Source organism: Nannobrachium achirus (genome assembly GCF_963921795.1).
Source record: "Nannobrachium achirus genome assembly, chromosome: 19".
NCBI classification, from domain to species: domain Eukaryota; kingdom Metazoa; phylum Chordata; class Actinopteri; order Myctophiformes; family Myctophidae; genus Nannobrachium; species Nannobrachium achirus.
The window spans coordinates 6,610,379-6,627,618 of record NC_137826.1 but is presented as its reverse complement, the minus strand read 5'-3'; the positions used below and the strand labels follow the sequence as shown (position 1 = coordinate 6,627,618).

Sequence of the window (17,240 nt, the reverse complement as noted above, 5' to 3'; positions counted from 1 at the left end):
TTCAAATCCGGCTCGAAGGAGTTGCTTTTTGGGAAAATGTCACTCCTATTATACAACAGTTACTATTACTTTGTAACTACACTGTAATACACTATATAGTGTTACTATTACTATGTAACTACACTGTAATAGCCTAGATAGTTCAAAATAAGAAGAACCACCTAGAATGGAACTTATAATACATGTTTTTTGGGGGGAGAACTAAAATAAAAGGGGGGGGGGGGGAAGAGAGAGCATGTTTAACCACATGAACCCTATTCTTGGCATGACACACAGCAAACACACAGCAAAAATAACAATTATGGTCTACAAGCTCACGTGTTACAATGTGTAGACAGGAGATCTATGCTATTCAAAGATGTCAAACTGGTGGCCCAAATATGGCCCACAGTTATGAGTGTCCATCTCCCTTCGATAGCTCAGTTGGTAGAGCGGAGGACTGTAGTGGCTGATGACTGACATCCTTAGGTCGCTGGTTCAAATCCGGCTCGAAGGAGTTTCCTTTAAGGAAAAAGCCTACTCTTAATATAGAACACTTACTATGACTATGTAACTACAATACTATAATACTCTTAATATAGAACACTTACTATGACTATGTAACTACAACACTGTTATAATGCAGTCGATGTTCAGAATAAGAACTACATTGAACACTGATCGATATATTATTATTAAACAACAACACCTTCTTATTCCCATATGAGATACAATAATCCATCACACAGAAATAAGACAGGAGAGTGATCAGAGTGAGAATGGTATGTTTACTATGGAGAGAGAGTATTCAAGACAGGTACAGTACAGAATAATCAATGGTTCGTGCTCTCTCTGACAAATTATGTTTTGACATGAGTATAAGTATGGTCATTTCATCAGTCAATGGATGACGTTTCAACACAAGACAAAGAGTCCATATACAGGGTTCCTGGGAGGAGAGATGTCCTTGCTCGTGTCTGGATGACACTGAGCCTTATAAACCAAAACAATTCTCATTGTTTTCGGTACAGGCTCTAGGCAGTTGATAAGGTCTGATGTCAACCAGACGGAGACCTTGTGTTGTACTGTACATGACATTTTATGACACAGTCACTGTGCCTTCAACTTCAGGTGGTCATCAATATGTATTGATAAAAAGATGATATGAACCATAACAAAATACCTATCAATTCCACCGGCTGGTTAATATTGATCTTTTTATCAAATAGATCAACAAAAGAAAACAAAATAGGCACACAGTGGGATGAAAAATGGTTAGGGTTAGGGTTAGGGTTAAAACATTTCTTCAATAGTAACACTTAAGTCTTTCGGACGTCCATTTAAGGCGCAGTCCCGGGCAGAGACCCCTTTCCACTCGAGGTCTGCGCCCAGGCAACCCAGGACAGAGAGTTCAAGTTCTCCTGCTTCCCAGTGTCTTCTTTTCAAAGCCCACCGATCACAGGAGACACAGCTCGCCTACTGACGCATTCGCTTTTGGCTTACTGTGGCCTGACTGTACATTGGATCGAGCACAGCGGCCATCAGTCCTCAACAGGCACTGCATGGTCTTACTGCCATATGTGACCCGACCGGCCGGTGACCCAGTCGATAGCGACCCCTGACCCCGTAGTGATGATTGGTCACCCAGGGAGGAAGCCGACGGTCTGATCCCAACCCCACTTGGCTATGGGAATTGAAACTTTGACCGTTTTCACCAGCCTTGCCTGTTCACAGAGGTCGTCCCAAAAACCGCACCCTCTGCTAGGTGTGGACTGTCATCCACGTACCACGTGTTGCCTCCACACTGCCTCACAGGGTCTCACGATGTGCGACAATCACGCCGACTAGACGGTACCACGGCAGGATGTTAACTCACCCTTCACTAGACACGGGGGCCTTCAGTAACTCCCCAGCACTATATACAGTCTTTATCGTGCCCTCGGAACCTCGCGATTCCGCCGCCGCCTGTTGTCCCCTAGGTTCGGGGAGCCCAATCCCCTCCCTAAAGGACTGTAATTATCGTTAGGGTTAGAGTTGACATGACATTAATGACAAAAATGTTATCATGTTTACACATAAATGAAATAACCCCTTGTAATCAGATTGATACAACTGAGTTGTTGACATGATGGTGAATCTTGTTGTTGACAGCTCTTGCCGTCACCCCATGAGGATAAAGATTGTTTACTGAAATATGGTTTACCAGTGAAATATCAGACACTTGTTGCAGTGTCAAGGCTGTCGGAATCACAATGTTAGAATACCAGGATGTGTTATTAAGGAACATAGAGTGGCAAACATCCCTTTTAGGAGAAACACATAGAAACAGATTCACACAATAAGACCCATTTTGAGAGAAACAGTATGTAACAAGTCACTTGAAGTTTATAACGATCCCCACAGTTTCTCCAAATAAAATAAAACATAGGCAGAGCTAGCGCAAGCAGCAAGCGTTAAGCCGCAAGCCTAAATGCGAGCCAGCGACTCACACATACCGTACAGTACTGCACGGCCGGACAAACACACATGCACCACTGCTCATGTTCATACTGGGTTTGATTTTTCCCTTTTCTTTCACAAGGTTATCACCAGGGGAGAAAAATAGGATTAAAACACACATACATACAGTACATGTATCCATGTAGACAATTTCTCATACATTTACACACATGGGTCAGTCAGTTTAGAGGTCATCATTCAGAAGGGGGCTTCTTAGTTCTCAACACCTAAGCTGGCCTGAGATGGAATTAAAAATAATAATAAGACTAAAACAAAGACATGTAAGCATAACATAACCATAACTTCTCTCAGTAATCTGGTTAAATAAGATAGCTGAAAACCAGCTGTGTCGGTCTTATGCACTGGCCAAAACTTCCTACAGAACCAGGAAACACAATGCTGGTCTGGCGGTGAAATCCTGACTTGACTTAATTCACAACAGAAGGAGTAAGAACAACTTCTGTTGGAGTGCAACTCAGGAGACTTGACTAACTTCAGGATGAATGCAAATCTTAATAAAATGAAGTTTTGTGCTGCCAACGTAAGACCCACAGTTCCGGACCAACGGCTGTGAGGTCTTCAAAAAGCGACGAAAACAATAGACTAAAAACAACATTAAACAATAAAACTGCAGCTGTGTTAAGAGCTAGCTAGACTCTCAAGACAGCAGGTATTAATCTTTAAGTACTGGACACCTCTGTGATTTACAGTGCAAAAAGGCATGAATAGCCTATAATCAAAACTGAGAAATAGATTTAGAAAGTAAAGGTGTAGAAAACCACCTTGGAACTTTAAAGACTTAAAAAGAATAACACGACCGATTTAATGTCTGTTTTTAACAGGGCCGCAGATAAAAAGTAATTTGTAAGGCAAACCGGAACGACGAAACAACGGAATTTGGAACATATTATTTAGGACACAGGGGCCTCATGGACAAGGTTAAATCATGGATAAAAAATACGATTTATAACAACTTAAGCAAGTTTTTGTCTCATAACTATCGAAGGAAGGGTTATGAGTGTAATGAGAGACATACAGGTTTTCTTTAGTGGACAAAGGCCTGTAGTAGTAGTAGTGAGAGCAGAGAGACTGATAAGAGATAGATTCAGGCTACTCAAGGCAATCTGTTCTGTAGCAAGTTGGATTATTTTGAAAATATTCTAGACAAATATTAGACTGTTATTTCCACTAAATTATTAGACTTTGAGACTACATTATATGAGCTTGTAGAGCTGCTATTTTCTTTCACATGGCGAGAGAGAGGGAGATAGAGAAAGACAGGAAGTAACAATATTGATTTATTTTAGGTTAATTGAGAGACAGAGAGCATATTAGAGAAAGAGAAGAGTATAAATGTTGAATTGTATAAATTCAACATTTATACAAGTTTTTGTCTCTGAGCCTTTAACTTCCTGGGCCATATTAACCTAGTCTGACAGTGTGTGAGTTGTATTAGGGTACCTGGGTGGTGTCCTTGTTGGCTCTGCTGTCGGCTTGCCCCTTTGCCAATTTGAGTGACATGTATGATAAAACAGTGAGCTCACGTGCCATGGTGGGGAGAAAAAAAATCCTGGGGGTTCCACCGACAGCAGGTCCAATCGTCCAATCGGTCCACTCCTTGAGAAAGTGGAGAAGGAGACATTTTAGTTCTGTCTTAACTTAAATTGTCAGATACATTTTAAACATTTGAATATTATTAGAGGCCTTCATGCCAATTATTTTACCAGAACAGAAATGGTCAAAATACGGTCTAAGAAATAACATATTGCCTCTGACTCCCCCACTCTGCTTCGCGAGGGCAAGCGGGGGAGTGAGGAGGCGTAGAGTAAACGGAGCGAATTCGGTACCAAAACAGACTCAGCTGGCCTGAGACGGAAATTAAAAAATAAAATAAAATAAGACATGTAAGCGTAAAGCATGAAGATTTCGGTCAGAACGTTCTGTTCTGGAACATAAAGGAAATCTACCAATTAAAATAACCACGCTATTTCTTATGTGATTAAGTGGCTCTAATCAGCCGTTGTTGGGTTATCGTACTGGCCGAAGAGACATTCCTTCAGAACAAAATATGTTCTGGCCCCAAATAAAAAGATTTCCGTCAGAACGTCTTGAAACAGCCGTTCTGGAGCATAAAATGAAATCTATATTGAAGTCTCGTACTGATACAAACCCAACTTGGACAAGCATTCTCCGTGGCCAAACGGCTGCTATGTCCTCAAAACATTTAACAATAAAAAGCAAACAACAAAAAGACAACAAAAAGGTACCGAATAAACGACCGATAAAATGACCATCTACTGTTATCCAAACGCAGATAGATAAGGGTTAATTTACGACGCGTGTCAAACCAAAACATAATTAGGAGTTATCTGACTCTGAACAATCATTCATTATTAATTCCAAAATTCAAAGACACGACACGTAAATGTTATAATTTAAAAGAATGTTATAAATCTGGTCCTACTGTATTTCCCCTATGTTGGGCTGGCACAGACAATAGCCTATGATAGGATGTGTCCGAGCATTTTATGTGTTTAAACAAGTGAAGGTAAAATAGACTGAGCGATACTAAAACATTATTTAGCCTTGTCCGACTCCCTGAAATATCAAAAATCAAAACAATAATTCAAACTGAGAAGCGACTCATCGCGCACAGATAACTGAAGAAAACAGTATACTTATCTTAAAATATTATTCCGGTCACCAGTGGTGCATAAAGATCCGTCCTCGGACCGTGGAGCATGCAATCAGAAAACCATGTGTCCAGCGGTCCAGTGGCGGATGTCCAAGCAGGGAATGTTATAAAATAAATTGTACTGTTGTCAAAATAATAACCTTGTCTGAAAACACAGTAAACTTCCAAACTCACAGCTGGTTCTTTTATACGTGTTGTAAAACCGACCCACCGGGGGAGAGAAAGTGCACCCACGGTCACTTGTCCATCCATCGGCCGGCCAAGATTACATCTGTATGCGGCGACGTAGGACCATTTTGATCGATATATTATTATTAAACAACAACACCTTCTTATTCCCATATGAGATACAATAATCCATCACACAGAAATAAGACAGGAGAGTGATCAGAGTGAGAATGGTATGTTTACTATGGAGAGAGAGTATTCAAGACAGGTACAGTACAGAATAATCAATGGTTCGTGCTCTCTCTGACAAATTATGTTTTGACATGAGTATAAGTATGGTCATTTCATCAGTCAATGGATGACGTTTCAACACAAGACAAAGAGTCCATATACAGGGTTCCTGGGAGGAGAGATGTCCTTGCTCGTGTCTGGATGACACTGAGCCTTATAAAGCAAAACAATTCTCATTGTTTTCGGTACAGGCTCCAGGCAGTTGATAAGGTCTGATTTCAACCAGACGGAGACCTTGTGTTGTACTGTACATGACATTTTATGACACAGTCACTGTGCCTTCAACTTCAGGTGGTCATCAATATGTATTGATAAAAAGATGATATGAACCATAACAAAATACCTATCAAACACACTAAATGGCAGATCTACAAGCTCACATTACAACATGTTTGTAGACAAGATATTTCTGCTATTCATGGGTGTCAAACTGGTGGCCCACGGGCCAAATGTGGACTGCAAAAGGGTGTAATTGGCTCCCTTCGATAGCTCAGTTGGTAGAGCGGAGGACTGTAGTGGTTAATGACTGACATCCTTAGGTCGCTGGTTCAAATCCGGCTCGAAGGAGTTGTTTTTTGGGAAAATGACACTCCTATTATACAACAGTTACTATTACTATGTAACTACACTGTAATACACTATATAGTGTTACTATTACTATGTAACTACACTGTAATAGCCTAGATAGTTCAAAATAAGAAGAACCACCTAGAATGGAACTTACAATACACATGTTTTTTGGGGGGGAGAACTAAAAAAAAAAGGGGGGGGGGGGGGGGAAGAGAGAGCATGTTTAACCACATGAACCCTATTCTTGGCATGACAGGTGAACACACAGCAAAAATAACAATTATGGTATACAAGCTCACATGTTACAATGTGTAGACAGGAGATCTATGCTATTCAAAGATGTCAAACTGGTGGCCCAAATATGGCGCACATTTATGAGTGCCCAGCTCCCTTCGATAGCTCAGTTGGTAGAGCGGAGGACTGTAGTGGCTGATGACTGACATCCTTAGGTCGCTGGTTCAAATCCGGCTCGAAGGAGTTTCCTTTAAGGAAAAAGCCTACTCTTAATATACAACACTTACTATGACTATGTAACTACAACACTGTTATAATGCAGTCGATGAAATAGCAGATCTACAAGCTCACATTACAACATGTTTGTAGACAAGATATTTCTGCTATTCATGGGTGTCAAACTGGTGGCCCACGGGCCAAATGTGGACTGCAAAAGAGTGTAACTGGCTCCCTTCGATAGCTCAGTTGGTAGAGCGGAGGACTGTAGTGGTTAATGACTGACATCCTTAGGTCGCTGGTTCAAATCCGGCTCGAAGGAGTTGCATTTTGGGAAAATGTCACTCCTATTATACAACAGTTACTATTACTATGTAACTACACTGTAATACACTGTAATACACTATATAGTGTTACTATTACGATGTAACTACACTGTAATAGCCTAGATAGTTCAAAATAAGAAGAACCACCTAGAATGGAACTTACAATACATGTTTTTTTGGGGGGAGAACTAAAAAAAAAGGGGGGGGGGGGGGGGGAGAAAGAGCAAGTTTAACCATATGAACCCTATTCTGGGTATGTCATAGGTGAACACACAGCAAAAATAACAATCATGATCTACAAGCTCACGTGTTACAATGTGACAATGTTTGTAGACAGGATATCTATGCTATTCAAAGATGTTAAACCGGTGGCCCAAATATGGCCCACATTTATGAGTTACCAGCTCCCTTCGATAGCTCAGTTGGTAGAGCGGAGGACTGTAGTGGCTGATGATTGACATCCTTAGGTCGCTGGTTCAAATCCGGCTCGAAGGAGTTTCCTTTGGGGAAAAAGTCTACTCTTAAAACAGAACACTTACTATGACTATGTAACTACAATACTGTAATACTCTTAATATAGAACACTTACTATGACTATGCACTACAATACTATAATACTCTTAATATAGAACACTTACTATGACTATGTAACTACAATACTATATATAATACTCTTAATATAGAACACTTACTATGACTATGTATCTACAATACTATAATACTCTTAATATAGAACACTTACTATGACTATGTAACTACAATACTATAATACTCTTAATATAGAACACAATGACTATGTAACTACAATACTATAATACTGCAGTGGATGTTCAGAATAAGAACCACATAGAATGGAAGTCACAGGTCATATTTGGTTTGGGATAAGTTCAACAACAGCTGAAAATGAACAAATTACACTGGGCACATCTTCCCATTCAAGTCAAAGGAGAACATTAATTCACGAATAAATTAATGTAAATTAAACTATATAACGTATCTCTTAGCAAATTGCAAGCAGATGAGTCCCGATGAAGCCGGTCGATTTGACATATGGCCCACCAAAACTTTGGGAGGAGTAGCGCGGCAAAATAAAGTTTATCCGGAAAGAAAGATTGAAATAAAGACGGACACGTACTATTCTGGTTGACCTGTTAAGCAACCACACTAAATAGCAGATCTACAAGCTCACCTTACAACATGTATGTAGACAAGATATTTCTGCTATTCAGGGGTGTCAAACTGGTGGTCGTGGGCCAAATGTGGACTGCAAAGAGGTCTAAAAGGCTCCCTTCGATAGCTCAGTTGGTAGAGCGGAGGACTGTAGTGGTTAATGGCTGACATCCTTAGGTCGCTGGTTCAAATCCGGCTCGAAGGAGTTCATTTTGGGGGAAATGCTACTCCTATTATAGAACAGTTACTATTACTATGTAACTACACTGTAATAGCTGTTCAAAATAGGAAGAACCACATAGAATGGAAGTCACAATATATACATACGTTTTGGGGGGATAACTTGAACATGAGCTAAAAATGTAAAAACATTTTTAACCACATGAACCTTATCATGGGCATCTCACGATAAGTACATAGCCAGCTGCTTCTTTTCTTTTCACCTGATAGCATAGCGAAATCACGACTTTATTCATGAATGTGTTCCTCCACAGATGGCTTGTAGCTACTTATTTTGTTTTATTGTATTCTAATGTCTAACATCATTAACACCATTCCTTTGTGTTTTGTGTAAAGCACATTGAATAGCCTTGTTTACAATTTTAAGCATTTAGCAGACGCTCTTAATCCAGAGCGATTTACAATAAGCAAGGTAATAAATCAGTACATCAACATCAATACATCAAATGCAAAGACATAGTAGGTTAATCTAAGAAAAACATAAGTAGACCAAGCACATTCAGTAAAAAACTTCATTAAACATAAAACATAAAAATGCTATCTAAATTACATGTATGGTCATTGAGGGTGGACAAGTGCTATGGGCCACAAGTGCTATGGGCTAAGGTAGAGTCTGAATAGGTGAGTCTTCAGACCAAGGCGGAAGCTAGGGAGGGAGTCTGTAGTTCTAAGTGCAACAGGAGTTTATTCCACAGTTTGGGGGCCAGGAGGGCGAAGAGTCTAAGGCGAGTGGATCGTTGTCCATGTTGAAATTAGTAATTTAAGTGCTACATAAACCCATGTGAAGCCTAAACTGTAAAACCTGTAATAACCTGTCATAAGACATAATTAAAACTAGAGAGTAGCTTTAACAAAGCACATTTTTAAACGTTCCCTAACATTTATTCAACTTTTATTAAATTGATTAGTTTGATTATCTGTTGTACTCCTAAAGTCCTTCCTGTGTTTGTCTGCTCTGAAGGGCTGTATTTTGAAGTGAAGCTCAACGTGTCAATAACGGGGGAATGCAACCCTGAGGAGTCCCTCAAGGTTTGGGTACGTCTCACAACGAAAGTCTACACGTGACATATAACACACCATACCCCACGCTCATGTTACATCACCACATAGCAGTCATTGTCAATATTTCTTTATTTCAAAGACCCCAGTTCTTTTTTTAAAGAAATTCCATAATTTCCACAAATATAACTTTTAAGAAAAAGTGAAGCTCACAGCACGTTGCCGGTCAGAGCTTATAGATTTTCACAAGTTTGGTCACTGCCAACCAACACAGCTTCTGATCCATTGTCATCTCCCTCTTTAACAGCTTGAAACCAGTCTACCCCGCGGTGAGATGGTGGTTCTTAACTTCCAGCTACTCCCCAAGAAGAACGGGTGCGTATGCTAACGTCCTCAACCCGGTATCAGAGCGGCGACATCTTATCAGCCAAGTTTGCACAGTGAACAGTGAGCAGTTTAATCATTGCCAGTTCATTAGTTCCCCACGTGGACTGCTGTTGCAGCCAGCTTCTCTACCGTTGGCCAGGAGAGGGTGTCGCTATCAGCTTTATTGTCACATCTCAGGTTTACAGGAGTAAAGAAGTGGGTGAAGCTGTGGAGTGTCTGGCTATGCGAGACTCGTAGGCTACTTGTAGACGAGTAGGCTGCTAGTAGGCTAGCCATGGAGCGGCATGGCTCAGGGGTAGAGAAACCGTCATTAGAACACGGAGGGTTCTCGAAGGGTTCCCAGTTCGATCCTGGGCTCCTCCAGAGTTAATGTTAAAGAGTCCTTGAGCAAGACCCCCTAGTTGCTCCTGGTGAGCAGGTTGGTGCCTTGCATGGTTTCCTTTGCCATCAGTGTATGAATGGGTGTGTGAATGGGAATGGGTCAATCTATGTAAAAGCACTATATAAATGCACCAATTACCATACTTGAGGGAAAACAATAGCCAGCAGTTAAATGCTCTTCACACCTCATCAGAGGCCCAACCCAACCCCCATACATAGACAGTCTCTCTATTCAGTAGAATGTGTTGGTCTAGCCAAGGAGATGGAGTGAAATCAAACGCGTTTCACAAGCCATAGTCAGGATAGCAGCCTAATCTCATCAGCGTCCAGCTTCGTTTTTGTTTTTCCACAATCGCAGGTTGATAGCCTTTATGCATTCTATTATACTACTTTTCTTTAGGTTCTATAAATCAAGATCTAGATTAAAACTTAGCAAAATAAATGACAATTTCTAACTAAAACTACATGAACTCATGTAAACATAACAATATTTATTTCGTATTACTGGTCTTAGTGTGTATGCGCGTGCATGTGACACCATAACACATGTCATCCTCCCAGTTAAAAAAGCACCAGGACACAACTCGTTCTAATACTAGTAAGACGCCTCAGGGCCCTAGTGATGTGGACATCAGGGATGTGGACACATCAGGGATCTCCATATATGGGCATAAAAGGGATTGTTCCCCTGGCATCACAGGGATCTCCATATATGGGCATAAAACGAATTTGTTCCCCCTGGCATCACAGGGATCTCTCTAACAGGGCATCATAATATTGATGACATCAGGGAACTCCATATATGGGCATTAAAGGGATTCTGTTAGTGTGACATCACAGTGAAGTCAGAGTGTGATGTCAGAGCGGTGGTTCCCCTGACATCACAGTGACATCAGAGCAACAAACCCATAGAAACCCATAAAAATGTGTACACGGGTACACGGAAGCGGACAAGCTGTGACATTTCTCATGGTAAACTGCGACCTTCGGTCGCATGAGTAGATTGTAGAGATATGCAGTTCAGCAGCATATACTGTATGAGTGTATATAGTAGCAGGTATGTATTCAGTATGTATATATTCAGTATGTATATATGCCTCTTCTAGTACACAGCCAGCTGCTTCTTTTCACCTGATAGCGTAGATCATTGGTTCTCAAACATTCATATGTATTTGGCCGCGGACCCCCAACTGAAAAGATTATATTTACAGTACTCTGGAAGTTAACGTGTGACAGAATAGTTTTTTTCCCCCCTTCTTCTTTTTCTTCTTCTGGTTTTTAGATTGAATCTCCTGTCTAACAGATCTATAAGTCAAGTGGTAAGTGAATGCATACATTGTCACGCTACCAAAAATCTTTCCTAAAATAGAGACATCATTAAAAACAATGAATCATGGAATACTGCCTATAGACTGCCATGTTAATTTGTCATGTGGGTGGCGAACATTTTCAAAATGTTCAAGTATCTATGTTGACTTACATGCTTTGAATGTTACTTTTCAAACATTTTAATAATTTTCCAGACGTCTTCACGTGGATCTTCAAGGTAGGGATCATTCAATTACTGTATTTACAATTGTATTCACTTCATGTTATAGACATGTTAACCAAAGATTTTAAATCAGTTCTTGAGACATCGTACAATAAGATTGTAATGTAACAAAAAGCATGGTAGACATATATAACTTTAAAATAAATAGCCTAATTGATTAAGTGCGATGAACGATAATGGCTATAGGTCAGCAAGGTACTGTACAATTAAATGTTTTTATTAGTACTTGTTGGTTAAGTGCTTTTTGTATCTTATCAATCATACAGTAACATTTGATTCTTAATTAATCTGATGGTCAAAGAGCTGTGTGTTATTTGCCATCTTGTTGGAGTTCAGCAAGGCATATAAACAGAGCAGAATTAAATCTGGGTTTGGATCATGAGTAGGATCGCAGCTTTATCCAACTTAACCGCAGCTTCCCTATTCTAGGGGGAAACATTTGCTGAAAATAGCTGATATACAAGCCCACAATGCATCGCAAATGTGAGGCATTATGAGCTTGTAGAACGGCTATATGTAATGTCAACATTACAGACTCCGGGCAACTACGTTGATCAAACCACTTACCCTCTATTGCTAAATATATGGTACAGTATATAGCAGGGGTTCCCAAACGTTTTTGTCTCAGGGCACCCCATGAATATTTGTTTTAATCCGAGGCACCCCTACATTATAATTTTCACTCCCAGCACCTTATATTTATTGCATATCATCGTTGTCGGGTGGAAACCTTGTATGTCCAAAACCGTTCGTTTTTTATTTATCATCTATAAAATGTACTAAACTAGAGAAAACAGCCGATCTACAAGCACACAACGCCTCGCGATGCGAGGCGTTGTGTGCTTGTAGATCGGCTGTTTTCACTACTTCTTGTATGATGAAGCAGGGCTTTGCTTTACCAAAACATGTACACATTTGAAACTTGGAGATACAAGGTTTCTGCCCGACAGTGACGATATTTTAGTGATTATGTTGCGAGGAAAACGTTGAGATAATAGCCATTTTGGTTAGAACTGACTGAAAATAACTTTGTACTTCAAGTTTAAAATTATACTAAATATTTTTTCAAATATTATCAAATGATCTTGCGGCACCCCTGGACTGCTGTCACGTCACCCCAGGGTGCCCCGTCACCCACTTTGAAAACCCCTGGTATAGAGGGTTTAAGTGGTTTGATCAAACCTTGTCTGACTGTTATATAAAAGTAAGTAATAAAACACTTGAGGTTACATCTTATGGCAAATAACACATCGCAGCTTTGTTGACCTCTACCCGAGTACACCTGTCCTTATTTATTGAGCGTTTCCACTTGCCGCTGTCGAGGGAGAGCTGCGTCTTTCAGGTGCACGTGATGAAGTTGACGGACGCAGAGGAAATCGAGAAGAAGATACGACATCTGCTCGAGCAGCCATATAACAGCAGCTCCGTCGCTGTTGCAACGCAGGACATTCAGATCAGCCGCATTTGTGAGTGACTAGGGCTGTCACGATCACGATATGACACTTTACATGACGATTAATTGTCACTCAAATAATTGCGATTAACGATTCAATTGTGTTTTTTGTCGTTGACAATTACATTTCTGTTTGGCTTTTAGTTAAGTTGCACATGGCGGATATGACACTTAACCAAAATATACAAAGAAATGGAGAAATGACTGACATATTTGACAACTTTATACTAAAAAAAAAAGAACATTGATAGTGGAAATTGCCGATCTACAGGCGACACGTTGTGAGCTTGTAGATATGCTATTTCCACAATTGGTTTTAAAGTTTGAAAACGTATGAACATTTCTCAACATGTAAACGATTATGACGATCATGACAAATTAATTGCGATTGTGTCAAATATTTGCGATTAGACGATTATGTAATAATTGCGACAGGCCTATTAGTGACGCGTCACACTTGAAGGTTCCACCATGTGGAATTCTATGAAAAGTTCAAAAGGTTATGCCAGAAGCACCCGGGAATATAACGCCTCTTCAACATTTCGTTCTGTCTCTGTACCTTTTGGCCTTTGTCTCTTGTCATTCTCCATCTCTGTTTTTATTCTGCAGTAGTGCTACACTGCCCAGCACACAGACACCAAACCAGGAAAGGCCTGTTTGCGTGGCCCAAAACCTGGGCCACTCACATTGTGAATCAGCCTTGTCCGGGGAATAAACTCCAGCTAGCCTGGCGACACTGGTGAGAGCTAATCTGGTTTAAAATAATGTCCCACTGTTTGTTTCTGGGCTACCAGACTATTATAGTTTATGATTATTGTACATAAAAGCTTTGCTTGATTGCTGCGGCAGCAGGTTGAGAACGGAAATGGTAAATTTGTCTTTACAGTTACAGTATGAACAAATCCTATTTTGCTGAAAAATCTTGCTTGGCTGCTTAATGAGTCTTTTTAAAGCAGCACTATGTAAACTTTTTATGCATAAAATGTAATTTTGTCCAATCTGTATGGCGCAGTATGTTAATACAATATAACTTATACAATCTGTATGGCAGAGTATGTTACTACAATATAACATACAATTAGGGTGGTTGTACTGTATTTTGTCTCCCTGCTCTTCTATTGAGACATTTAGATCGTATCAAAGGTCATGTCTCACCTAGACACAGCCAGGATTTGACACAAATTTTGACCTAATGGTCAAGATTCAGTTTATCCCCTGAGCAAGCAGGCAGGCTCTATTTGCTCAATGGTAAAAAGTTCAGCATTTGCGCAGGAAACCGCGGGTTCAAATCCGGGGTAGAAGAGGAAAGTAACTTAGAGCCTCAGACTGGTAATGTCTGCTAACCAGGCACGTGCACACATTGATAGAAAAGGGGGGCTTGAGCCCTTGCCCTTTTACCCATCTGTAAAAAGTGCCCTCTCAAGACCATGAATGCAGTTTTCACCTTGGAGGAAGAAATGCAAATGCCCTCTTTCCATGCCATACTTGAAGGCAGCATTCAATCAAGAGAATTAAATTAAATAACCTTTTATCTTTTTCATACTTCTCTGTAACTTTGTAAATAACCTTATACTGCTGTGCTGCCTCTGGGCAACAAATTTTCCCCCTTGGGATAATAAAGGTATCTATCTATCTATCTATCTAATTGCCTTGCCCAAACTCTCCTGAACTTGAATGCAGCATCTTATGTTGAAAGAATTGCGCTCTCTGTGTAGAAATCCATGATGTGTACGCCACATCTCCAGTATTGACTTGATGCTTATAGTTTAGAGTGGTATCAAGTACCGAAAATAGCCAACCTCCAAGCACACAACGTGCCGCGCTGTGACGTGTTTTGAGCTTGGAGGTCAGCTATTTTCAATATTTTCACCAAAAGGCCCTTTTAGAAGTTTTAGCCCCTGCCTCTCTAACATTCTCTGCACGTCCCTTCTGCTAACTATATAAAAGTATAAAGTCTCTGTCATAGCTTGACTTGCATGCTCATCATGTATGTAATGCTCATGCTCATTATATACATCACAGTCATAATGAAGCCCCTGTTTGCACGGATGTATCTGACAATGTGCATTAGGACTAATATATAATATAAATGTAGGTACAGTACATACGGTTCATTTGTCAAGTCTGGTATAGTATATTTACATTGCTATGTTTGTGCAATTAGAACTTTATTATGGCTGTATTGCTTCAGTATGATTCATGACAATCATTCGATTTGACATGTTTATGGCTGTTCATTAGCACTTGGGCGGAAGCACACTGAATTGCATTGTATTAATCAGTAACCCAATAATCAGTTTGGCTTTGGCTAATGACTGCAGCTAATGACATTGTAATACCCAAGCTCAGCCGGTCTGTAGTTGCAAAGTTGGAGCAGTTGTAGGTCCATTTGGTTCCATTTTGTACACTCTTAAGACTTAAAATAACACAGAGGGGTTTACTGGGTCCCACAGATTAGAAATGGTAGCACACTGGGGGTCGTTGAAATGAAAAAGATTGAGAAACACTGATCTAAGTCAGTGGGTGGGGACTCTGGTGTCCCCAAATTATTTTGGGGGGTCCCCAGATGATTAACTTCGCAACATTGTTTTCTCACTCAACAGTAAACAAACCAAAATTAAGTTTAAGTGTATAGAGAGGGTGTCTGTACACATACTGACACATTTAAGGACGTTTTAATACCACTAAAATGACATATTAAACATTGACCAAAATGTCAAATATTAGAGGCAGAAATTGTGAAAATAGTCACGTCGCGAGGCGTTGTGAGCATGCGCTATTTTCACAATAGAACCGTGTTGTACAAAATGTAATGCCTCAACTCTTAGTGCTCGTCAGGGTGGAGGGGTCCACAGTTAAAATATGATTATTTTGGCGATCGCGGCCTGAAAAGGTTGGGAACCACTGATGAATGTGAATGACTCAGTCTTCTATGTCTGCTTCCAGTAAGCTGGGTATCCCAACACGCTGGATGGTCCCAGACCTGGTCCGGTGCCCCCTGGTGGTGGAAAGAATCCCAGATCTGAATGAGATAGAGGTCACTGCTGGTCAGTCACTCACTGTACCTCACTCTGTTTGTCTTTATGTCAGGGTTCTTCAACGTTTTCACTTTTCAGACCAAGGACCCCTTAGTTGAGAGAGAGATAAAGCAGGGACCCCCACAATCTTTTCATAGATTCCATATAGTTTCATTGTTTGAATCCAATCATCAGTGTATTTTGGATTCAGGTCAATTTGTGTTTCCAGATATTTAACCACTTGAATCGTAAATACATAATAAACTTGACCTTTCACTCTGTACTTAGTCTGCTCTTTTCCCCCCTACACCAAATCTCTTTGCCAAAAATAGCCGATACAAGCTCACAACGAAGGCGTTGTGACCTTGTAGATCTGCTATTTTTGACTAAAGTTCTCAGAATATGAACGTTAGGGTTCAAGTGGTTAATATAAAAAAGGACAAAAAAAGTTCATATCTCACAAAGACCCAGACCCCCTGCTTTATGTCGTTGCTGTGGGTATTTGTCATAAGGGTCACGATCATGACATTTTACTTTGACGATTAATTGTTGCTCACAAAATAACATTATGAATAACAATTCTGTTTGGCTTTTAGCCTTCGTGAACAAAAGACGCACTGGGCAGATATCAAAAATTACTTCTATAATTTAAGATCTATACTTTAATGAATAGTGGAAATAGCCGATCTACAAGCTCTTGAGCTGAGCTGAGCTATTTCCACATACTTTTGAAAATCATTGAAAAAAATATGAAAATGTTTCAAGGACTGTTATGCAGAACAATAACTGCGACTAGGGCGATTATGTAATATCTGTGCCTATTTAACCCATTAAAACCAAGAACATCTGTGTAACCACTTTAACCATTATTTTATACTTTGTGCTATTGAAAAATAGCAGATCTGCAAGCTCATAGCAGGTCACTTCTTGCCACGCTATTAGCTTGTAGACCTGCTATTTATGAAAAATCTTTGAATATATATATATATTTTCTTTGCTTCTGGGGGTCCCTGGAATAAAATATTTTGAGATTGGGTCCGCGACCAAATACATATCATTTTTG

The 17,240-nt window shown here is 40.1% G+C and overlaps 1 protein-coding gene across 1 annotated transcript in view; it reads left to right on the top strand.

The window, feature by feature from the left end:
- adgrg4b (adhesion G protein-coupled receptor G4b) overlaps positions 1 to 17,240 on the top strand; it is a gene marked incomplete at both ends in the record, with an annotated part of 50,173 nt that overhangs the window by 15,445 nt on the left and 17,488 nt on the right. Inside the window, 5 exons of the mRNA XM_080748730.1 lie at positions 9,350 to 9,423; positions 9,695 to 9,762; positions 13,031 to 13,173; positions 13,770 to 13,899; positions 16,107 to 16,207. Coding sequence (XP_080604856.1) covers positions 9,350 to 9,423; positions 9,695 to 9,762; positions 13,031 to 13,173; positions 13,770 to 13,899; positions 16,107 to 16,207 — 516 coding nt within the window. The remainder of the gene's footprint in view (positions 1 to 9,349; positions 9,424 to 9,694; positions 9,763 to 13,030; positions 13,174 to 13,769; positions 13,900 to 16,106; positions 16,208 to 17,240) is intronic.